Source organism: Archocentrus centrarchus, chromosome 9 (genome assembly GCF_007364275.1).
Source record: "Archocentrus centrarchus isolate MPI-CPG fArcCen1 chromosome 9, fArcCen1, whole genome shotgun sequence".
In the NCBI taxonomy this organism is placed as follows: Eukaryota; Metazoa; Chordata; class Actinopteri; order Cichliformes; family Cichlidae; genus Archocentrus; species Archocentrus centrarchus.
In genome coordinates, this window is record NC_044354.1 from 8203508 (window position 1) to 8227015 (window position 23508).

The following is a 23508-nucleotide window of genomic DNA, read 5'->3' on the forward strand; positions in this document are numbered from 1 at the left end:
TCACACCTCTCCCCTAATACCTCTCCTCTCTCAAACTTGTTCTTGTTGTTCTCAGATTTGGCGAGTTTGCGCTCTCCTGTGTCCCCCAGATCTCCGTAAATGGTGAGGAAAACATTGGCATCGGTACCTGCTCCGTACATATCGCCTGTCCGTACAGACACTGTATACGTGTGAGCTGTGAAGGAAGAAAAACTCTAAAGTAAGTAAATGTAGACCTTGTTTGCTCATAGATTTTTTTTTTAATTTGAACTGTGATGTTTCTGACAGCATGCCTATTTATTTAGTATAATGTCTCAAAATTTGTAGGAAATGCAGAAGGGTGGTGTGACAAAAGAGGGTCCTGGGGACAGGGTGAGATGGAGGCAGATGATCTGCTGTAGTGATCCCGAAAGGGAGCATCCGAATGTAGAAGAAGAATGTCTCAAAATTTTGACTTTAAACCGTCCTCCCTACAAACCCTTTCTAAACTGTGGTAAGTACAACTTTGAAAAACTGCATGGCAGAGGAACAATGCAGGATGCTAAAAAGCAACATTGACCAAGACCAATATCAGCACTGTGCAACAGCTGCAATAAAAATAAGTTCCACTAACGTTTCCTTAAGTAGAGCATGTGAGCAAATGTAGTTAGATTCCCCCAGTGAGATAATTGTAAACCTACTTTCCAAAGCGTCCTCCACCTCAGTTTCAGTCGATTTCAGTGTCCCATCCCTGAGGAGTTTCTGAGTGATGATGTCTGAGGGGACAAGCTCCCGCACTGTCTCACCATCATCTTCAGACTTGGCCAGCCAGCGCTCACACGGGAAAATGGTCGTCTCTGAACCCTGCCATTAAACACAGACAACTCTCCAATCTGGGACCAGTTGTGTCTCTATCTGAGACTCAGTGAATTATGTAAGCTGGAAGATGTTAAATTATGTGTTAGTTAATAATTTAGGCCACAGACAAGGAATCTCTTAAGGATGCACTTAGCTATGAAGATGTCATCTCAAGTGGATTTTGGCTACCTTTCCCTTCCTGAGCTGTCGCCTGATCTCCACTCTATCAAGATGCCATCCTGGATTGGTGCCGCTGTTGTCATGTCCTATCCTGATTTTCTCTATAACATCACCAATGTCTTCCAGCTGTTAAAAGACAATTTATTGTTCACAAACCAGCAGCCACTTTTTTTTTTTAAAGCTCTGTCGCTCAGTAACCACACACTTACCTCCACAATAAACATGTCCTCAGCTCCCCTCTCAAAGTACAGACGTCGCTCTCTCTTGTTGACACACAGGTGTTTCTGCTGACTGCACACCCCCTTACGGCCATACAAGACTATAAACACATCAGCATCCGTTCCTGCTCCAAATATATCACTGGTGTATACTTTTATCTCATAAGGGACGACTGAAAAAAAAACAGAAAGTTTTGTTTGGTGACAGGTAATGTGGAAAACCCTTTTTTGAACCCTGCACACACTGGCTTTAAAATACATCTTGGCCCATAAGATCTCAAGTGGACAGCTGAGCCACATCGCCACTTACACCTGAGTTTATCATGTGTCATTTACAGCTGACCACTTGTGTTCAGATTCCTGTCTGTCCCGTCTGGTAGAAGGTCAAAAGTGCTGAACACAGTTATCATGTCTGTCTGTGCCAGATTTTTTAAGCAAACACCGGCAAAGGAAATTAATGTTTTGAGACTGGTAAAACACAAAAGGGTGAAGGACAAGGAGAAAAAAAAAACAAGGTGTTACATGCTTGCTGTGGACATATTAAGACACACTACAAAATATATGTAAATGTCTCAAAGCTAAACATCTCAAAGATAGAAACTGTGGTGCTTTGCTCCAGGCATGGTCTCAGGAGACATCACCAGTTGCATGTTTCTTTGGAAGGAGAAGCTATCGAGCAGTTTAAATTAGCCATATTGTTAGGTGTTTCAACTTACTGTAATTAGGAAGTTTTCAGAGACAACAATTAAACTGGTAGCATATTTGAGTTTATTCCACCTTGATTTTTGCTCAGTTACTTGCTCTAGTGCTTGAGAAAAGGCCTCAATAAGACCCGGCTTGCACAAAATAGAGCTGCCCCTCTTGATCTCTACTGCTCAATGAAGGAGAGTGTGGATGGGATACATGCCCAGCTGTCATGGATGAGGGTGGAGGACAGGCTGGCATGTAAATTTGGTCTTTTATTATAAGAAACATTTACATTTGAAAAGGCAAATATTTGTATTTACAGCTAGTATATACTATGAGAGACACTTATGATATCAGACATGCTTTTATGCATTAGAGAAAACTATCATTTATCAGGCTATGTCTAACTGGAATAACTGTGCATTGTTCTTAATTGAGATTTAGAGTACTACAAGTTTTTAAAAGCAATTAAAAGCAGAAGAAGAGCAAGAAGAGTCCTGGAGGTATGGAAGTTTCTGCCACTTAAAAAAACAAACTTTTTTTTTTTTTGCCATCCACAAGTCAACATTTTGGGTTATTATCTCAAAATTTTAACCTATTGATCCAAACTTTGAGAAAAATAACTTGAAATTCAGAAAATAACTTGAAATTTTGAGTTATTTTCTCAAACATTTGAGTTATTAAGTCAAAGTTTTGACATAGCTTTCCCAATTAAAAAAGTTTTTTTTGTTTTTCTTTGTTTTGTTTTTTTTCCCAGTTGCAGAAGCAAGCTTCCATACTGGAGGAATGAATAATTAAAGACAGGACACCACTGCAGCATTATAACATTCATTACAGGTCAAAGTTAATGCTCTGACAAGCACCATTCTTCAGGCAGACTGCTTTAAATACATTTTACTGCTAATGCTTTCACACTTTTATCAGAGTGAAATTTTGCATAAAGTACTTTTAGAGGACAATTTCTCAATAAGCCTACTCTACTTTTACTAATGGATTTGAGTGCTCATATTGCTGCTGTTCGCTCACATGGCGTGTAGAACTCAGTTTGTATGTCAGCTGGATAGAGATCCCTCACGGTTGCACCGTCATCCTCTCCTTTATCCAACCAGCGGCCACATGGGAAGCGCATCCTCTGACCCTGTGAGGGGGCGTCAATGTCGATCCAGTCCAAGAACCAACCAGGTGAACCCCCTGGTACCAAAAGAAAAAAAAAAAGTGATTGGGTTTTCTACAGTGTGGTGCTTATTTCTATGACTGTTTTGTTTGTTTTTGTATAGTAAATTCTTTCCCCACCTGAGTTGTCGTGCCCAATCTGAACTTTTACCAGGTCGCCCAGATCGACGGCCTCCACAGTGAACTCATTGATCATCCCCTGTTCAAACTTATTCTTGTAGTGTTTACAAGCCTTTAGGTTGATGATCCCTGTGAGTGGCAGTTATTAGTTATCATTTAGCCAGTGACACTGATGCCACCATAATGCCAGGATGCTGCTGAATTATCGCACCTGTGTCATCATTTTCACCAAAGAGGATGGCAAAGACGTTGGCATCGGTTCCAGCATGCTTCTTCTCACCAGTTTTTATCTTAACAGTATATGTAGTGGACATGGCTGCAGGATAAATTTATCATGTCAGCATGTGAAACTTTAAAGTAATGCTTTTGTTTTCTTCAAACCTTTATACTACACATCACTCAGATAAATATCTAAGCAAGGCTTCTGTTAATCATGTCCCTCTAAGACATAAACCAGCTTTGAAGCTGCGTTACATTTCTGCTCGAGGCCCAGGGTGCCACTTGTCCCATTATCCTCATCCTTCCTCATGAAGGCCTCATCCACGGGAACCAGCTCTCTAGCTATCTGCCCATCATCTTCATCAACTGCGAGCCAGCGGTTGCAAGGGAAGTAATATCTACAGAGGAAGAAATGCCTCTGTTAATCACTCAAAGACATCATGTTGATTTACTATTATAATTGCACAAAACTTTTAATCTTTAAAAGTGCACTCTGGGATTTTTCTGGAATCTTTCTTCTTCTCCAGCTGAATAACTGAGCAAAACCTATGCGACTGTCTGTTTGTGCCACCTACGTTATATCCTCTTTTGTGTCCACTATCTCAACGCGATCCAGGTACCATGAGGAGTGAGACTGAGAGTTGTCATGACGGATTCGTAGCTTCTTCAGAGGGCCCAAATCAACGGCTGTCATGATGAAAACATCCTCCTGCAAAATACAGCAATTAGATATAGTGCTATGTTTGAGAAATCACTTTTAATATAACTGTCTTTATTTGATAGTTCAGAGTGACCTCAGCAACACAGTTGCATTATTAGAAGATTGGTTTGGCATTGTCTTGCAAAATTAAGCAAGGCCTTCCTGAGGAATCATCATCTGGATGGCTTCACATCATTAGGCATTGCAGGATGGATGGTTGCATATGTTTCTCCAAAACTTGCACTGTTTTTTTTTTCCCATTTGACCTAAGTCCTTCTTAAATATGCTTGGAGCTAGAGCAGCCAGGAGTCTTTCTTACATGGTTCACTGTGTTCACTGTCAACAGTTTTCATAAGTGCTTCTGTATCCGTAGACTGATTTCCACTACATGCATCTTCTCTGTATTCTCTGAATTTTTAAAAAATCATCCACTGTTTATGACAAAACACCTCATTTCTTTACATTTTTTTAATGTAATGTTTCTTTAAATTCAAAATAAGCATATAGCTTTCAAAACTTGTTTTTTGACTTTTCCTTTTTATCATTTTAAATTTAATACAATTTCTAAATGATCTGCAGTTCAATGCATTTTTTCTTTTTCCATCTTTCCAGTTATTTTGAAAAGGAAATGACTACTGGACATACTCCTCTGCAAGCAACTTAAAATGTGAGCTGCAGCTCAATTCTTTCAGGATGTTGTGACAAGGATGGTACCATTTGTTTGTTTCCTTGTCCTTTCCACTTGCCACTCTTGGATTTATTTCTATGGGCCTGAACCATCAGAAAGCAGTTGATGGCAGTGATGGAATCTCGAACAATTCCTGAAGCTGTGTGTCTGTGATGCTCAGTATAATACACTCACAAAGGACCCCTTATTTGTCACAAAAGCTGTTAGCCCCTCCGTGGTCCATCTCACATACACGACAGTCTGTATTTTCTGGGCCTATTTTTCCCCCCCTTGCAGCTTCCTTCCACATTCCCTGCTTGTTATCCTCTGATTTCTGCAGGGATGTCTGTTGTTGTTATTCTGGTCGTCATGCAACAGTGGCACGTTTAATAAAAATGGTAATAAGGGGTCAAAAAAAACCCCAAAAAACAGAGCAGAAGTCTCCCGAGCAGCCTGTCCAGCAATGGCACAGCTCAGAAAAAGGGAACTGGCAATAAACCAAACAAACCAAGCGTGACAACAAAAAAAAAAAAATAAATAAATGAAAGCAAAAAGGAAAGAAGAAAAGGTGAGAGGGAGAGAAAGGTGAGGTATCAGGCAACCAGTTGTTGTGATATCACACGTCACTCATTATTACAATATTGTATTTTTACATTGTGTCAATAAAAGAATGTTTTTATTTCAAAATTATGCTGGAATTGAGGCATAAAATCTAAATTTGACTAAAACAATGTCACCAAAAGGTTGATTTGGTTAGCTGTCATAAAGGATTGTACCACACAACTTGATTGCATATTAACAAATAATTGTTTTGGTATTTTTTTTTTTTTCATGACACTTGTAAAGAAATATACTGCTGAAAGCCCCAGAACAACTGAGAGTGGCACTGTTCATTCAGAAGCTTTCTTTTTGGTATAAAAATGAACTCTCTTTCTTGAATTCTTATGATCTTTTGCATGTTAAAGTGTGTTCAATGAGAAGTTTTGCTTAATAATTTTGGTCAGAAGTAAATACAGAGCGTGTAGTTGTCATCGCCACAGCAGACGTTCCCATCACTGAATTACAATGAGCTTTTTACTTGTGGGCTAGAAACAGACCCATTTTCCATGAAAGTGAGCTCTGTGTTCTTACAGGGCCAGATGTTATAATTAATTAACAGGTGTGGATAAAGTATGGAGTAAAAGTAGAACAGGTTCAATGACAGAGAGGACTCCTGCGAGCTCATATGAGCCCAAGCCGACTTGCCTGCAGGAGGGTTTGTAATCCGAACACACTCCCACCCACGCCTCAGTGCAAGACTCGTGTTGCGTGAACAAGCTTGAATCTTTGACTAACTGCTGGTTACTTTTCAGTAACAAATATTTTATGAATATCAGGTAGTACAATATGAACATTATGTTTTTATGAGCCACAATGGAGCATTATTCCAGCTTCACCAGTAAACATTGTTACATCTAAATTGTCAGATTGTTTTGCTTCATCTCACACATTTAAGGGTGATTTTGTATTTCCTTTGTTACCTGTCCTCGCTCAAATTTGTTGATGTTGTCAGAATTCTTCAGGTAGTGCTCTCCGGTGTCTCCGTTCTCTCCATAAATGTTAATGTAGACTTTGGCATCAGACCCGGCTCCCATCATGTCACCAGTGAAGACACACACTTCATAGGTGTTGACTGCCAGACAACACAAGGGTTCAGTTACTAACACCTTGTAAAGCTGTATGTTGGCCAAGAAACTGTGTCAAGTCGTACCAATTATGAATTAAAAAAAAAACCCCAGTAAAAACAGGATAAAGATGTCCTAAAATATTAGATGTAAATGAATAAATTTCATGCACTTCAACTAAACATAAACATGTGTGTGCAAGATTTAATAAAAGAAAAAGGGTGCATTAGAGTGGCCGTAGGAGCACTGAAAGTCTTAAGGTTCAACCTAACTCAAGGGATGAACCTTGAGTTAGGTTCCATTTTCGTGCTTTAATGACTCAGTGTTAAATGGCCTAACAAACAAATAAACAAAAAATATATAAAAATAGAGGAAAATATTCCTCTGAAGGTGTTCAGGTACAAGAACTGAACTGAAAGAAAAAGCAGCCAAAGAAAGGTTGCCGTATTAGAATACAGAGAGATGAGGGGTGGAAGCAAAGCGTCCATTTAATGTACTTATTTTCAGCTGTGTTTTACTGTGCCAGTGTGAACAAAATAAGGATGTTCAGTCAATAAATAAATGAATGATTTCATAAATACATTTATAGGGCATTAAATAATTTATAATAAATAATAATAATTTATAATAAATAATAAATAATCTTTCTAATGCCTCAACAGATTTATTTAAATTCTACTTCTGCTTTAAGTTGTTTTTGTGTTCTTGTACCTTTATAATATTTTTTAAAAAATGAATGTATAAATTATGCATTACAATAAATAGGTTAATGAAAACATTTTAAAAGTAAAAAAAATTAAAGAGTAATTTTCAATTTGTGTAATTTTCTAAACTTAAAGACTACATTTATTATTCATTATGACTTCTGTTGGACATAACGTCAAATAAATGTGCCGACTGGGTCATTTTTCAGTTGTCCATTGGTTATTGTTAGTTCCTTGACTGACAAAGACGGGATAAAGTGGCTCTGGAAAGTTTTGGGCAAAAAAGATTAATACAGACAGCTGTGTGCTCACTGGAAAATTGATAAAAATACACCTAGTTTAAGCCGGTGACTTGAATTAATTAACAATATTCATGTGCAGAGAAGGGATACATATTGGAAGAAGAGGTGCTCCTTTGACTAAAACAGGCCTTTTCTTCTCTCTAACTTTAAAGACATATTGTTGAATCTTTTAGCTCTGGTTGATTTAATGGTATTATTACGTGCAATGTAATCATGAATTTCATCCAGCACTTGTGTGCTTCTTTTTCTCTGAATGCATTATTCATGTGGAAGGCATTTGAATTCAGTACAGATGGTAGATTATCTCTATGACTAGATTTCTACATAAGGAGGTAACTAAGAAGTGCACACAGTCAGTGAGAATGCAAGTGTTGATGCCCATCGTAAATAGTATTAAAAATATGATGAAGATCTTTAACATTGAAACATTAATCTGCTCCAAAGTCAGAAAGGTTTAAAGAACATACGCAACTTGTTAAATACATTTTATGTTGTTGCATTTTGGATATAATTTAAGGTAAGTGTTCATGGAACAGTGAATAAAGCTGTGTGTGAATTATTCTTTTCCCCTGAATCCATCAGTGCATGAATAACAGCTCCATTTTGCTGCAGGTGGTGGATTTTTCTTCTCTCTAACTTTAAAGACATATTGTTGTAAGGAGTAAGGGGTTTTGTTTTGTACTGTGTTGCAGTTCAGAAAACATATATTGTCAAATGTACATCATCATGAACTCAAATTTTTAAAGCTCTAAGTCCAACAAGTTGTAATAAATAAAACCTTGTTTTATTTATTATGCTTGTTCATATTGTACCTTCCATCTCTTCTGCATCTTCAGGCAGCAGCTCCACTGCCAGCTCACCGTCCTCCTCTCCCCCAGCCAACCAGCGTGAACAGGGAAAGTGATATGTCACCACCACTTCTTGCATCTCCTCTCCTCCATCCTCATCCTCATCTTCATCTTTCTTCTTTTTCTTCTTCTTTTTCTTGTCCTCCTTTTTCTTCTCTTTGGGCACCAAGGTCATAATTAGATGTTTCACATCTACTGTCTCCAGGAACCAGCCAGATCCAATGCCGGAGCCATCGTGACCAATGCGTATCTTGAAGATCTTTCCCACATCTTTGGCTTCTCTCTGTCAAAAAATTCGAAACACAACATCTGAGCAATTTATTCTACATTCAGGTTTAACTGCTGTGATGCATTTTGGAATCCTGGAAATGATAAAATCCAGGTTCGATACCTTGAATATTTCTGTGGCGTTCCGCTCAAAGTTGTTGGATCTGCTTTCGAGTGTGATAACCTCTGTCTTTCCCTTGTCCCCGTAGATTTGGATGAAGACCTTGGCATTTGTCCCAGCAAACACTATGTCTCCACTCACGACTGTTATCTCATAGGTGATTTCTGGGAAATGCAGATTGATGAGGGTGAAAGTGAATACAAATTATTTTTGTGCACACATGCAACAACTGTTGCCTCAAGGTGCTTTATATTGTAGGCTACAGACCCTACTATATTAAACAAACAAACAAACAAACTAACAAAAAGGAAGAAAGAAAGAAAACCCCCCAAACAAACAGATGACCCTCTGCGAGCAACCACTTGGTGATGGGGGGAAGGAAAATCTCCCTTTTAACAGGAACAAACTTCCAGCAGAACCAGGCTCAGGGAGGGGCAGTCATCTTCCACGACTGGTTATGAGTGAGGTGAGGGGAAGAAAATAAAGCAAAAGAGACACCTTAGAAGAGATATTCAGAGTTTAGTAATTACTAAAGATTAAATGCAATAGTGGTGTATGAATACCAGTAGAGTGAAAAGAAGTGAGTGGAAAAGAAATGCTCAGTGCATCATGGGACTATAGCATGAGACTATAAAAGCAAAACTAAGAGATGGTTCACGACCACCTGATCCAGCCCTAACTATAAGCTTTGTTGAAAAGGAGAGGGGCCTCTGTCAGTACTCTTGCTGCAGCATTCTGGATCAACTGAAGGCTTCTTAAGGAAATTTTAGAACATCCTGACAATGAATCACAGTAGTCTAGCCTAAAAGTAATAAATGCATAAAGTAGTTTTTCAGCATTACTCTGAAATAGAATCTTTCTAATTTTAGCAATATTGCGCAAGTGACAGAAGACTCAGTGTCACTGGAGGCCATAGTGATGCCTTCAATAGTAAGTATATAGTTACATGCCACATTTCCAATGTTTTTAAGGCCAGGTACAATAACCTCAGTTTTGTCTGAATTTAGAAGTAGAAAATTAGAGGACATTTGGATCTTTATGTATTTAAAACATGCCTGATTGATTTGTGTCATCTGGTTTCATGGATGAATAAAGATGGGTATCATCTGCATAGTAATGAAAATGTATGCAACGTTTTCTAATAATATTGCCTAGGGGAAGCATGCATAGTCTGAATAGAACTGGTCCCAGCACAGTACCCTGTGAAACTCCATAATTAACCTATCAATCAGGCATGTCTTAAATACATTATATGAAAATGAATAATGGAGAATATACATTACTTTTTACTTGCTTATTTGATTACTATTTGTAATTTTCTTGCTTTTTTGTAGCACAAAGGGCTGCAGGGCCGGCCGAGGCGTAGGTGAAATATACGGCTGCATAGGACCCCCTGACCACTAGGGGGCTCCTAAGTCTACCTACATTTTTCACAACTCTTTATTTTTTAACATGCCAATGTCCTAAAAGAAGAAAATGACAAGACTCCAGAATTGTACAGTTGTAATAATAATGAATAGACTACTTGCTGACTGACTTTGTGTGTCAGCATACATTTGGATAGTTTGGGCAGGCAGTGCTCCAAGTGACTTTGATAGGCCATCAGTTTTGTGGATGAGGCTACAAAACAAAGGGACCTATCCCTCTGGGGCTGAGAAGAATAAAAAGAAAAGATGAGAGGTAGGAAAAAAAGGCAAGAAGACAAAGATATCTTTCCATGAGTAATTACAACATGTTTTGTTGCTACTAACTCCAAATTATGTAGGTATCATCTTGAAAAAAGTTTTCTGGCTAGAACTCTTCATCCCCCCAAAATGTATATTTTCCATTTATATGTATATCCCAGCATTAATAACTGTTAGGCTTAGGTGACAATGAAGTGGTATCGGGTATCTGAATTTTGCTTAGGGCCACTTCAAGGTTTGGGCCAGCCTTGATGGGCTGTATGTGTGCATGATAAGAGGTAAAATAATAAAGCAACCTTGAATAATTAATTATGCAATTCTGTCCTAAGGGTTTATGCCTGTGTGTGCTCTGCTTCGAACACCTTTAACTGAAGATGTTCTTGAAGCTAATGCAATGTAATGTAAAATACAGAATGAGTTACTATCCTACTTAAATAGTGTTGGATATGTTTCTTCTAAAAGTGATTGTGTTGCCTACGTTCTTCCACATCCAGGATCTCGCTTGGGTAAAGCTCCACTGTTGTCTTGCCATCAGCCTCATCTTCATCGAGCCAGCGGTGACTGGGGAACATGTAATTCTTTCCATGGACTGGAACCAAAATCTGAACACTGTCCAAGAACCAGCCTGCACGCATGCCTTTGTTAGTGTGGCCAATCATCAGACGGTTGATCTGGAAGAATTAATAAATCACAGCAATTACATTTGATTAAAGATATTTCACATAGAATTACTGAGCAGTCACGGGAAAAATCAAAACAACAGCAGCTATGTATTTTTTTCCCCATTATTTTAACAATTTCCCTGTTAATCAAAAATCATTACTATCGTTATACTACTGATAATTATTGTTGCTAAACCACTGTCCACAAATAGACACTATTCAAGGATCTATTTGTGGATTGTGACAGAGTAACAATAATTAAGAGTAGGGCTACAAATTAATTTAGGCTACAGTTATGATCTTTATTTTTTCTTGGACTCCTGATTTTACTAATCTGAATGAACCAGAAAAGGCGTGTCATAAATGAGAATGTGCCTTTAACATACTCATAATACTACAGTACTGTGCAAAAGTCTAATTTCTTTATTATTTGTGAGGAAAATGGGAAATAGTTGCAGATATATATATATATATACATATATATATACATATATATATATATATATATATATATATATATATATACATACATACATACACATATACATATGGCTTTTTGACAGCCATCCTCCAACTGAGACAGTTTCTCATATCAGATTCTTTGCTGAATTTCTAAGGGCATAATGTTCTCATACTGTTCACCTACTTTTGTTCATCCCTTTAGTTAGGTGCCTTTTTTATGCTAGAATGATTCAGATGTCAGTGTTAAGTGGTTCGACAAATAAAGAAAACATTTCTCTGAAAATTGTCTGGTATAAGGACCGGACTGAAAATGAATGAAAAAGCAGGAAATGTCCACAGAGTTTTGCACAGTGCTGTACATGAGCATTAACATCAAATGAAAAAAACCTGTCCAATGTCAAAGGTTTCCACTGTGAAGATGTCAACGCGGCCTGTCTCAAAGTAGTTCCCTAGGTTGTTGGCAGAGACCACCAGCATCATCCTACTGGTGTCACCCTTCTCTCCATAGAGCTTCACAAACACATCAGAGTCAGAGCTCCCTCCAGGGATGTCACCTGTCTTCACTGCGATATGATAGGTGGTATCTGACACACACACACACACACACACACACACACACACACACACACACACACACACACACACACACACACACACACACACACACACACAGATATAAATACAAGCAGCACAATGAGATTAAAATGTTACCGAAATTTCAGATTCCTCTAACTTACTGTAAAGACGCTGTCCATCTGAGAATGGCACCAACTCTCTGACAATCTGTCCATCATCCTCGCTACGGGCCAGCCACCTGCACGGCACATCCAGTGAGCAAAGTATTATCTCATCCATTACACGCAGACATGCACACCTGTGAATTTAATAACTATTATGCATACACTTGCAGAACACTTTATTAGGAACACCTGCTTATTCATGTAATTATCTAATCATCCTGCCACATTCATGTGGCAGCAGTACAATAAACAAAATCCTGCAGAGGCAGGTCAGGATCCTTAGTTTATGTGCACATCAAACAGCAAATGGACAATGAGATCCCAGTAAGTACACCACCAAGAAATGAGGGAGGCTGTCTTTAAAGAAATTATAGTGCTGCTAACACAGTGTCCAATTAGTACTTTTTTCATGTAACAGCACTGACTAAAATGAAAGCACCTGTTGCAGGGGAACTCCACAGCATTTGACTCAGCTTGACCCTCCTCTCTTACAATCACTTTGTCAAGATACCAGGCGCAGCCTCCACCTTTGCCGTCATGTCCAATTCTCACCCTGCGGATCTGCCCAATGGCCACTGCCTCAATTATAAACTCATCCAGCTGGAAAGACACACACAAAAAGCAGTAAGTAACAAAGTGTGTGGTGATGAACAACATTTGTTTTTAGTTAGAAGATAAAACACTTGAGTTTATTCAATGTACAGTATGTTTACAGCATTTATAATTCAAATGTTTATGAATACAAGTTTGAGTCCCAGTATTCACAGTTAAATTCACAATCAGTTGAGAAAAGATTCCTCAAATATGTTAGCATTAGCATAAACACCACAAATTAAGAAGTGCAGTGATGGGTGGCTGGCTCCAGAGTCACTCATACAGAGCAGATTGGATGAAGAGCTGTCATGTGACTTTTAAACAAAATGATCAAAAAACCAAGAGTGAAGTTTTACTTCATGAGCGCTGTGTTTAACAGTGTGTATTGAATATACCTACACTTCCTTTCTCAAACTTGTTGACATTATTTTTGCAGTTGATCAGGTCCCGATCTCCAGTGTCCCCTTGGTCTCCAATCAGATTTAGAAAAACAGATGCATCTGTGCCGCTACCGCTGACAGTCCCAGTGCAGACAGTTACTCTGTATTTAATCACTGGAGAGCACAATAACATACTTCATCATCACTTATGCACTTCTTCTAATTTAGCTAATAAGATTTGGGCTGTTCATGGTGAATGTGCATATACATACAGGGCAGAGGCTCGGCAATAAGCTCTCCAGTGGCGGGAAGCTCTCTCACAACCTCATTATCATCTTCATTAGTGTCCAGCCACCGCTCACAAGGAAATGTGTATTTCTCCTTTGTTAATGTTTTCATCAATGTCGCCTGAAAGAATAAAGACAATGCTGAAAAGACTGTTTGATTTTATATATGCTCATTATATGATCATCATTTCCCTAAAGTATTAAATACTGGTTGAAATTCATTACTATCTTCTGAATCTTCTTTGCTTAAGGCTAGATAGTAAAAAATAGCATGAAAGATTAATTGAAATCCTCAAATCAAAAATTTATTTTATAGCTGCTACATATGGCTGTTGTAGCTGAGGAGCTAAAAAGTAGCTGTATGAAATTTATAGGATTTTTATGAAATAATAATTATTAATAAGAAATATAGGCACAGAAGTGACATAATTTAACTGATAGAAGTGATTATTATAAAGTCTCACTTTGCTGAGATGCCATCCTGCAAAAGGATTCCTCTTTTCATGCCAGATACGGAGTTTGGTCAGTTTTCCCAAATCAGGCAGTTCAACCTGTGAGTTTACATCAAGACAGTAATAGTTTTTTTTTTTTTACTGTGCACAGCCTCAATAGCTGCCTTGATGATACTAACGTGTGTGGTATTGAATTACAGGATACTTACCATGAATCTATCAACTTGTCCCTGTTCAAAATTGTCTGTTTTGTTGTCCAGCCTGATCTCGTCCGACTTGCCCTTCTCTCCGTACACCTGGAAGGAGATTTCTGCATCGGTTCCTGCACCGGGCAGGTCTGACGTCCAGATCCACAATGACCAGGGATGCTCTGAGGAGAGTTAACTCAAATCATCATCTTAAATGAAGACTGTCATAGCTTTTCATTCCCTACACGAAACTGCAGGTGTTCCATTTTTCATCATCATCATTTGTTTGTTACTGTGACTAAGAGCTCATCCATGCCCCTGAATTGCTCACATAGAGTGTAATAAGTATGTTTGACACATCTGAAGCCAGCAGGAGCATGGAGTCCATTGAAGCAGATTGTGACAAGAGCTTCAAGATGTCAGGAGAGCAGCTGAAATGGCATTTTTGCTTGTTAAAAATCTTCTCAAGACAGAAACTACCATTTTGAAGTGATTGCAGCAGACAGCTCCCAACTGTGAATTTGTGTGATTGTGAATGGATATGTAGCTGGGCAGTGAAGGAATACTTACTTTACAAGCTGATGTGGACCCCCCCCCCCCAAAAAAAACAAAAAAAAACTAAACAAAAACAAAAAACCTGCAGCTGTTTATGTTTGCGGACCAGATGAAAACTGAAATAATACATAACAACTGCACTTGCATGTCTTTAAAACTTGGACTTAATTTCACTGGCAATTTCACACAAAGCGGCATAAAAACAGACTGCCTACTGAGTCATTATGCAAATGTGTACTACATGTGATGCGGTTTTGAGTTCTTTTACTGAGTGGTTCAGGAAATAAAAGTGGAAATGACAGCATTAGGTGCCACTGCTGACTAGCCCTAATTACTGACATTCAGCTCACTTTTCTGTCTCTTCTGCCTGAGTGAGACCATCTCGTAGAGCTCTCTCTCTATCAGCCCATCTCCCTCCTTCTCATCCAGCCATTTACTGCATGGGAAAGTCTGCTCTATTCCTGTGAATGGACAGTAAACAACAACCTGCAAAGAACATCAGTTCAGTTAAAAATTTTCACCGAAAATGAACAGATTTTAGCGCATGCAACTGTGCTTATTGTAGAAATGTACCTTTTCACAGTACCACCCGGTACTGAGCCCTGTGTTGTCGTGTCCAATGGTGACCCTGCTCAGAGGACTGAGGAGTGCAGCAATCTCAACATTAATGATGTCTGTTAAGCTCCGCTCAAACTTCCCTCCTTCCAAAAAGACCTTAATTAAGTACAACAGAGAAAAGTTAAATTATGCTTGTCAACAAAAAGCCTAATTCATACTCACTAGTCAGAATTGAGTTAAATGTAATGCTTTAATTTGCACTGTAGCATGTATGGGTTTGTGTCACATGAAATCATGCTCTTCTCTGTTCTGTATCTCCTCTTTACCTTCCCACTGTTCTTCATGCCTTTTGTGCCGTGCAACACAATGTGGATTTTGGAGTTGGTCCCAGCACCTCGGATGTTTCCTGTCACAATCTGAACGTTGTACACAATACCTGATGGATACGGTTACATGTTAGGATATCAGAGGTAGCGCCCGTGGGTCACCATGGTTCACAGCACCCGTACTCCAATGGAGCCGAGCGGGACCCGATCTAAACATCAGTAGTCTGATCCAAGAACTAATGATTACACAGCTTTCTGGCAAGGTTAGTCTGCAGTTCTCTGTGTCAGACCAGGCGAGAGGATCATCATTTCAAACTGAGGAAAACTGTTTTGGAAAACAGCCTTAATTTTTAGTCATCTTTGCTACAACTGCCATCACTGATTTGAGGGAATATGAACCAGATAAAAACTCTCAGGCTTAAAAACAAACTGTCACCTGTGGGCTGACTCCCCCCAACCAAAATGTCCCTCTGGATCTTCCCATCATCCTCATCGAGTGCAAACCAACGGTTGATGGGGAATTCATACACTAGTTTGTTTCCAAGGTCATCTATTATCACCTGTAAAAAAAAAATATCCCGATTACACTGAGATACTCGCGCTTCATCTTCTCATGTGCTTACTCATCACAGGTCACATTAGTGAGATGTATGATCCATCTTAGAGAGGAAGTTACAGTAGAAAGATGAAGTGAGGCATGGCAGTCTGAGTTTCAAATTACAGTTTCTTAATTAAAGGCTGTGAAGCTGACTGAGCACATTTGGCTACTGCTGAGGTGAAACAAGCAATATTGTCACTCAGTATCCACTTAGTGGTTGTTCCTTTCCTCGAGTGCTGAATACTATTTTGTTTTTGTATTTAGTTTTATTTTAATTGCAGGTTTGTGAGGTTTGATTTTTTTTTTAAGCATCTATAATATGTTCATTCTTCATGCTCTGGACAGGAACTTAATCTAGGAGTGGTCGACTGTGTTTACTGCAGCATCAGTGTATTGGTTGTGTTTGCAACTTGCACCTTTATCCGTAGTAATGTGTGTTTATATGAGAATGCATACAGTAAAACATTCTTTGTATCAGTTTAGAGTGTTTCCTCTAAACTTTTCCCTTGGCTTGGTGGTGCCCACGCACTGAGTAGTCTTTTACTTGTATCCTCACTAGCTATTTTTCCCTTTTATATTCTTGCCTGAATACCTTTACTAGCTTTTATTAAATAATATACTTATTAGATCCTGACTGATATAGATATAACTGAAATATCGGTCTTAAAAATCTCATATCAGTCTAAAAGTATGACTGTGTAATTGTAGCTTCTGATTAACGCAGAAGAAAATTATTTACCTTTCACTGAATTTTGTGCATCTGCTTATACGGGTTTCAGCAACAATGACGAGAAGTGTTTTATTTTCCTAAACGTTTATTTATTTTTCGTTGTTGTTTTTTTTTTATTTTATATTGATTGTTCGAAATAAATTGAATAAAAAAAAAAAAAAAAAAAAAAAAAAAAAAGAAGTAAGCTAAGCTTAAATAATTAATTTTTTACTCCACAATATATATCATAGTAATAAGGAACGAAACAGATTTGAAATGCAAATAGAACATGACTCAGTAACATTGTCACTACTGATCTTTGGTGTCAGTCTGTGCTACAGTAACCAACAAATCTACCGACTCATCTGTTTGTTGTAAGGCAATCTCTTAATGGGGCACGGTGTCCCTTTACACAGCAGGCAGAATAAAGACATGCGTGTTTCACGTGTCCGTTTGAATGAGCTCATCTCTCACTGTATGTGTTGGAGGCGCAGGGACGCTGGTCTCAGATGAGACGACTAACAGGAAATGAGGAGATCACATGTCTTAAGTACGACTGCAGAAGCAAGACTGCAGCACAGTGAGACGCTTAACATAATAGCATTAACATATATAACAAATGAGAGTCATTCTTCATTATTTGTTGTGAGAACTGACAAAGGGGCATTTCTTTGGACCATTAACATCATGTCAACATAATTAAATTTTTAGATTCATAAGAGAGCAACCTTGTAAACAAGATCTGTCCTGCCTGTGTGTCTGTGTCTGTTTCTTACTTTGTCTGCAAACCATCCTGCTGAGGAGCCTTTGTTATTATGGCCAATGGTGATTTTTCTAATTTTGCCCAGGTTTGGTGCCTCAATGGTGAATTTGTCCTCTGTGCCACTTTCAAAATTATTTTTTGTGCTGTCAAGTCGCCTCTCCCCTAAAATAAAAACAAACAATTCTAGTGAGTAAATTATAGTTTAATTAAAGTACTGCATGAACTTAATGTTAAGTTAACTATCAGACCACATGTGTTAGACATTTTTTTTTTTTACCTGTGTCTCCAAACTCCCCAAAGACATTAATAAAGACATCTGCATCTGTGCCACTGCCTTTTACATCTCCAGTGAAAACACTCACAACTAATTTATTATCTGGAAAATTAAGACGAGGTTTTAAAAGTTACTGTTTTGGCATAATTTTAAGACAAAATTAATATTAAAAACTTCAAAGCATGTCAGCTGCTGATTCCTGATTCCATTTAATAAATGGAGGTGTGTTTTATAGATACTTTGTATCTGCACATATATACATTTGGGTATGTCCATGGGGTCCATGGTGCCGAGCAGGTCTCTGACATAAAGGCCATCTCCTTCCACCTTACTGAGCCAGTTGTTACAAGCAAAATAGAACCTCAGGTGAGGCCGAATCACATCTGTTACCACCACTCTGTCCAAGAACCAGCTGGGATTAAGACCAGTGTTGTCATGCTCAATCCTGGAGAAACAGAAAAATAACATCTGGATAAATCACATGTTCCTAGTTTAAAAAAAAAAAAGGTTGAACTTGATCTGTGTTGTACTGAATACCACACTGAATAGTATTTTCCAGTGCCTGGATGAAGGGGTGAAATATTTCATGTCTAACGTACCGTATCTTTTTCAAAGGTCCAGCATTGTGAGTTCTGATTCTGAACACATCTGTTTTGCCTCTTTCGAATGCAGTGCGCCTCCTAAATTAACAAAATGATCAAAAAAAAATTTGGAAGCCACCTGAAAGTCATCCTCCTTTGACAGACAAACTCTTCACTGCAAAATAAATGTAAAGCAATGAGAAGTGAAAAGGTAAATCTAGGAAAATAAGTGCAAAGTCATGCAAACTTTTGAGAAAAACTCATGCAGGAAATGCTGCCACCAAAAACCACAGCACGATCTGATGTCTGAGCTGCCACGACTTTTCTTTTTTACGCAGTTAAGAAATACATACTTCTTTTCTGTGCTGTAAAAGAGGAGGAAAAACATTGTTTTAGTTTATGTGAAAAAAAAAAACAACTTTTGAAATAATACAGGCTTTCTTTGAAGGAGACTTACTTGCTAGCCAGGTGCACTTTGGGTGTGATGCCATAGTCTCCAAAAAGAGTCACAAACACATTGGCATCAGTTCCTGCTCCTCTCTCATCACCAGTGATGGTAACCACCTCATATACTAGAGGGTTCAATAACAGGAGAACAATTAAAAACCAAGGAAAGCATGAAGATGCATTAAGATACTGTGGTAAACACACAAGGTAATAGTGTACATTTGTGCTGCAGTACTTCTGTCCTTATGAGAATTAAAAATATTCATTCCCCACTACGAAAGTTTAATTTATTCAAACCCACACAGGTGTTCCCAGTTGTGCTTTGTGCTCAGTTTTGGAGTTATTTGGTGGAAAAATAACAAGTCACCAAATGTAAACCCATTCATAAGTTTCTCAGACATATTTTTGTGCAGTTTCACTGAACACTAATGGTTGTCTGACTCAGAGTGTTAACTTTGCTATGCTTTGTGCAGACGTGTACTTTGTCTCCTTTGTTTTCAAAGAAAAGGCATCCTCTTTGTCAGGATTGGTCACGAAGCTCCCCAGATGGAATAATCCACTTTGATACACTGCATGAGATAAAACATGCTGTTGTGATTATTGCTTATTTTGTTGTTGCATTATTGTCTCATTATGGTTGGATGTTAGCTGAGCCAGGCGCAATGAAGGTCTATGAGAAGCCACTGCATATAAAAATTAGTGAAAGATTTCATAAAGCAGCAGGGTGTTAATGACATGCTGAGTGACCATACACTGATACTCATCCATCCAATCAGCCTAACATCACTATGAACATTAAACCAAGGCAGAGATGCTGCCAGAACCAGTGAGACTCCTGAAACTGCAAAGATCCAGCTCTCCTCTGGGTGTCAAATAACTTTCCTCAAGCAGAACTTACATCATGTTGTCCTTGAACTAATCTCTTGAATATAGATATTTTAGTCCCTCATCTCAAATCCTACATTTCACAAGTAGGGAAAAAAGTTTACCTTTCTTTTTGTGATACTCATCCTCGTAGTTCTCCACTTTATCTGGCTCGTAGGTGCGAAGCTCTTTCTCGTAGATTTCAACATAATTTTCAATCTTTTTCTTCTTCCCTTTTCCCTTCTTGGTGTCGTCATCGCTGTCCCCCTTTACCGAATCTTTCTTCTTCTTTTCTTTCTTTTTCTTTTTCCCTTCTTCTTCATCCCCAGCTGCAGGGTCGTCTTCTTTCTTTGAGTTCTTTTTGGATTTTTTGTCCTTTGATCCCATCTTTGACTGAGGACTTCTTTGAGCCTTTCTTTGTGGTCTCAATCACATCAGGGAGCCTTTCTTCTCTCATTCTATCCTTGATTTCACTGTTAACTTCATTTTTATTGTTGAATATTGCCCTGTCTCTTCTACTCTTTTTGAGCGGTTCTTCCTTTTTACTAGATGCTCCTCATACCAGCCCCTGATAGGTCAGAATTGCAGCCTGCTTCATCAGTCTCCTTTGACTCACTCAGCTGCTTAGCTGGTGACAAACCTGTTTGGTTTCCTCCTCTGCTCTCTGACTTCTTTTTTCTTTTTTTGTGGGCATCTTAATTTATTTAATACCTTGTAACAGTAACCAATTCCTGTGGGTGAAACTTGATTAAACTGACCCGTGACTGCACAGGAGTGACCCACTGTGGGGACAGGTCTGAGTCTGAGTTTACATATTATTTGTTGGTAGGTTGCTGGGGATGCCCCTCTCTACTAATGACCTAATGAGAAATGATGAAGTAACCTGTCACAGGATAGGGAGGGTTTCCTCCTTGAATGGATAGCCTAATAACCTAATAACCGTGTGACTATTATATTATTGCATATTATATTACAGGATTTTGCTGTTATGTTTTATTCAACAGTAAAATTGACCATTTTCATTATGAATTCCTCTTTTTATTATATTGCCAACTGACTGCTGAAAATCTCACAAACTATTGAGTTTGTTGAACAATTTTTGTTTATATTTTCTCCAACCAGCAGTACAAACCTCAAAATAATCAAAAACTACCCAGAAAAAATATTTTAAAATTTGAACAGTTGTTTAAGCTACTGTTGGTTTATCTGATATATGATAAATCATAATATATTACAAGTTATTGATATGTTTTATATGCAAACATCTTAAACTTGTAACCTAAATAGGCCCACATATAAGAGTAAAATGTTAAAAGTACATGTTTTTGTCTGAAGTGTAGTGGAGAAGAAGTTAAAAGTAGCATTAAAAAATGGACTGCTTTCAGTGTTTCAGAAACTGCTGATCTATTGGGATATTCCCACACAACCATCACCAGGGTTTAAAGAAGATGGTCCAGAAAAGAGAAAATATCTGATGAGCATCAGTTCTCTAGGTGAAAATGCCTTGTTGTTGCCAGAGGCTGGAAGAAAATGATCAGTATATTTCAAGCTGAATAGGAAGGCAACAGTAGTGTTACAGCAGTAAATCTGCGTGGCTTTATAAACTGCTTGTCAACTTTTAGTGTTAAAAAAAAAAAAAAATTAAATGAACAAAAAGAGGATACTGCAAAAAAAAAAAAAAAAAAAAAAAAAAAAGAAGTTTTGTATGTGTAGTTTTAATTGCAACCAGCAGAGGGAGACACCTACATTTGCATTAGGCTTTAAAGTGTACATATATATATATTTTTTTTGCACCCACTCAGCAGAGAATGAGCAGTACTTGTATCATCCAGACTGACTTATCAAAAGAAAAACACCTGGTTTTTCCTTCATCACAAATTTATCTAAAGCCTGTTTTTACTCAGTTGTCACTAATGTGATAGTGACCCATACGGTATTGAACACTGTATTATAGGCTTGTTTTCTATGTTCCTCTGACATGCACTGAGTAAAAGCTAATAAATTAGGAAATAGCAATAACAAACACAACAAAAACTATAAATACAATCACAAGGAGCTACAAACTGTTTTGGATATGTAAAGATTGCAAAGAAAATCTCGTTTTAAAAAAATCACAAGCAGTTAAAAAAAAAAAAGAAAAGAAATAAAGCCACATCCTGTATTTTCTGTCTGGGCGAGTGCTTTTGTCTCCATTTTCAGCAATGTTTCCTTTGGCTGTAAAGCAGACATGTTCCCTGACATGATGGGCTCAGTGACAATGAATGCTCGTCCTCTTCCTTGTCCTCATCTTCCTCCTTCTGTTTCCCTCCCCTCCCCAACATCGCTTTCTCTGGCTGTAGCTCTGATTAATTTCAAAAGTGGAAAACTCACTTTTGGCACCTAAATGTTAATGTTTGCATCTGTGAAATGGACACATTAGTGTTTCGTTACAGAAGTTATGTTGTAACTTATGATTACAGCCTTATTTAAATAGTTTCACAGTGTGAAATTTGGGTCGTTGAATGTGTTTAATTTCACTGCTAACGTTTAATTTGCTCACCTAAATTTCCTCATTAGCTGGGGGCTATGCAATCACAGGTTACATAAAAAAGTAGCAGTTAAATTGTTTTTACAGATGTATGTCGACTTCAGTGATTAGACTATAATATAATTTTGTTGAAACAGCTATTACATGGCAAAATAAACACCATTAAATTAAACCAAATGTAATGAATCCCAAATCAGTTTGGCTGATAATTTTCTTGTTAAAAGAGAAGAGAGAAAATTGAGACCCACTCCCTTGCTGTGTAGCCTCTCATGGGGACAGCTGTTAGGTAAGGCGGCTGTTTATAACATGCATATCAGTGAAGCATCCAGGAAAAGGAGTTCATGATAATTGTCCTGACAACCTTAACAAGCTGACTGCAGTAAATCAATACACTTTTCTTTGGAATTCACTGAGAGGAAGCAGTTCAGCCCACAGAGGAGCAGATCAGCTGTCATCAGTGTCCACAGGGGCCAAATACTGAACATCAAACTCAGCATTTATCTGCACTTTCTTTGAACGCAGATTCAAAGAGTCTGAATCCCAAAGCTTAGTTCAGCAGTCAGCCAATTATCACTGTTGCTTGCTCACTGGAGTCAGCTAACGGGCACTCAAATTCTAGTTGACCTTGTTCAAGAAAGTTCTCACTTTAAGCCTGCTGGATGGCTCATGGGGCCTTTATCTGGATGTGGGCATGTAGCGAGGAAGGTTTTCTGTCTCTCCGTGTTAGCCTTGTGATGGATTGGCAACCTCCAGAGTGTATTCTGTGTCTTGTCAAGTGTCAGCTGTGATAGGCTCCAGACACCCTGGGACCCTAGTTTGATTAAACAAATTTTAAAACAGACACAATGAGCAGGTCTCTCTTACATAAAATTCACCATAACATGTTCACCCCATCCATCCATCCTCTACTGCTTATCCTGTTCAGGGTATCTCATAGGGTGAGAGGCAGGGTACACCCTGCACAGGTCACCAGCCTGTTGCAGGCTGAGACAGATAACCATTCACACTCAGAACTATGAGCAATTTAGAAACACCAATTAACCTAACCCCATATCTGGGGGGGGGGGGGGGGGGGGGGGTCTCCCATGGTCATCCAATGACAATTAAAATGAATCTTGAATTTAATCAGTCCAAGAAATATAATTTAAAAAGTATCTTTCATTGCTTGTT

The 23508-nt window shown here is 38.3% G+C and overlaps 1 protein-coding gene across 1 annotated transcript in view; it reads right to left on the reverse strand.

Annotated features, from left to right (window-relative positions):
• The window catches only part of loxhd1b (lipoxygenase homology PLAT domains 1b), a 30251-nt gene extending 10053 nt beyond the window's left edge, over positions 1 to 20198 (reverse strand). The window contains exons 1-31 of the mRNA XM_030738181.1: positions 19937 to 20198; positions 18958 to 19072; positions 18854 to 18865; positions 18519 to 18599; positions 18180 to 18364; positions 17923 to 18021; positions 17659 to 17807; positions 16012 to 16135; positions 15576 to 15685; positions 15265 to 15405; positions 15042 to 15177; positions 14158 to 14318; positions 13961 to 14047; positions 13482 to 13617; positions 13229 to 13383; positions 12675 to 12835; positions 12233 to 12309; positions 11883 to 12079; positions 10850 to 11042; positions 8690 to 8850; positions 8263 to 8581; positions 6301 to 6452; positions 3989 to 4122; positions 3669 to 3811; positions 3406 to 3510; positions 3195 to 3323; positions 2928 to 3092; positions 1206 to 1387; positions 1006 to 1122; positions 660 to 822; positions 21 to 175 (exon numbers count right to left, since the gene is read on the reverse strand). Of these exons, the coding sequence (XP_030594041.1) occupies positions 21 to 175; positions 660 to 822; positions 1006 to 1122; positions 1206 to 1387; positions 2928 to 3092; positions 3195 to 3323; positions 3406 to 3510; positions 3669 to 3811; positions 3989 to 4122; positions 6301 to 6452; positions 8263 to 8581; positions 8690 to 8850; positions 10850 to 11042; positions 11883 to 12079; positions 12233 to 12309; positions 12675 to 12835; positions 13229 to 13383; positions 13482 to 13617; positions 13961 to 14047; positions 14158 to 14318; positions 15042 to 15177; positions 15265 to 15405; positions 15576 to 15685; positions 16012 to 16135; positions 17659 to 17807; positions 17923 to 18021; positions 18180 to 18364; positions 18519 to 18599; positions 18854 to 18865; positions 18958 to 19072; positions 19937 to 20198 (4506 nt within the window). The remainder of the gene's footprint in view (positions 1 to 20; positions 176 to 659; positions 823 to 1005; positions 1123 to 1205; positions 1388 to 2927; positions 3093 to 3194; positions 3324 to 3405; positions 3511 to 3668; positions 3812 to 3988; positions 4123 to 6300; positions 6453 to 8262; positions 8582 to 8689; positions 8851 to 10849; positions 11043 to 11882; positions 12080 to 12232; positions 12310 to 12674; positions 12836 to 13228; positions 13384 to 13481; positions 13618 to 13960; positions 14048 to 14157; positions 14319 to 15041; positions 15178 to 15264; positions 15406 to 15575; positions 15686 to 16011; positions 16136 to 17658; positions 17808 to 17922; positions 18022 to 18179; positions 18365 to 18518; positions 18600 to 18853; positions 18866 to 18957; positions 19073 to 19936) is intronic.
• Between the last annotated feature and the right edge of the window lie 3310 nt (positions 20199 to 23508).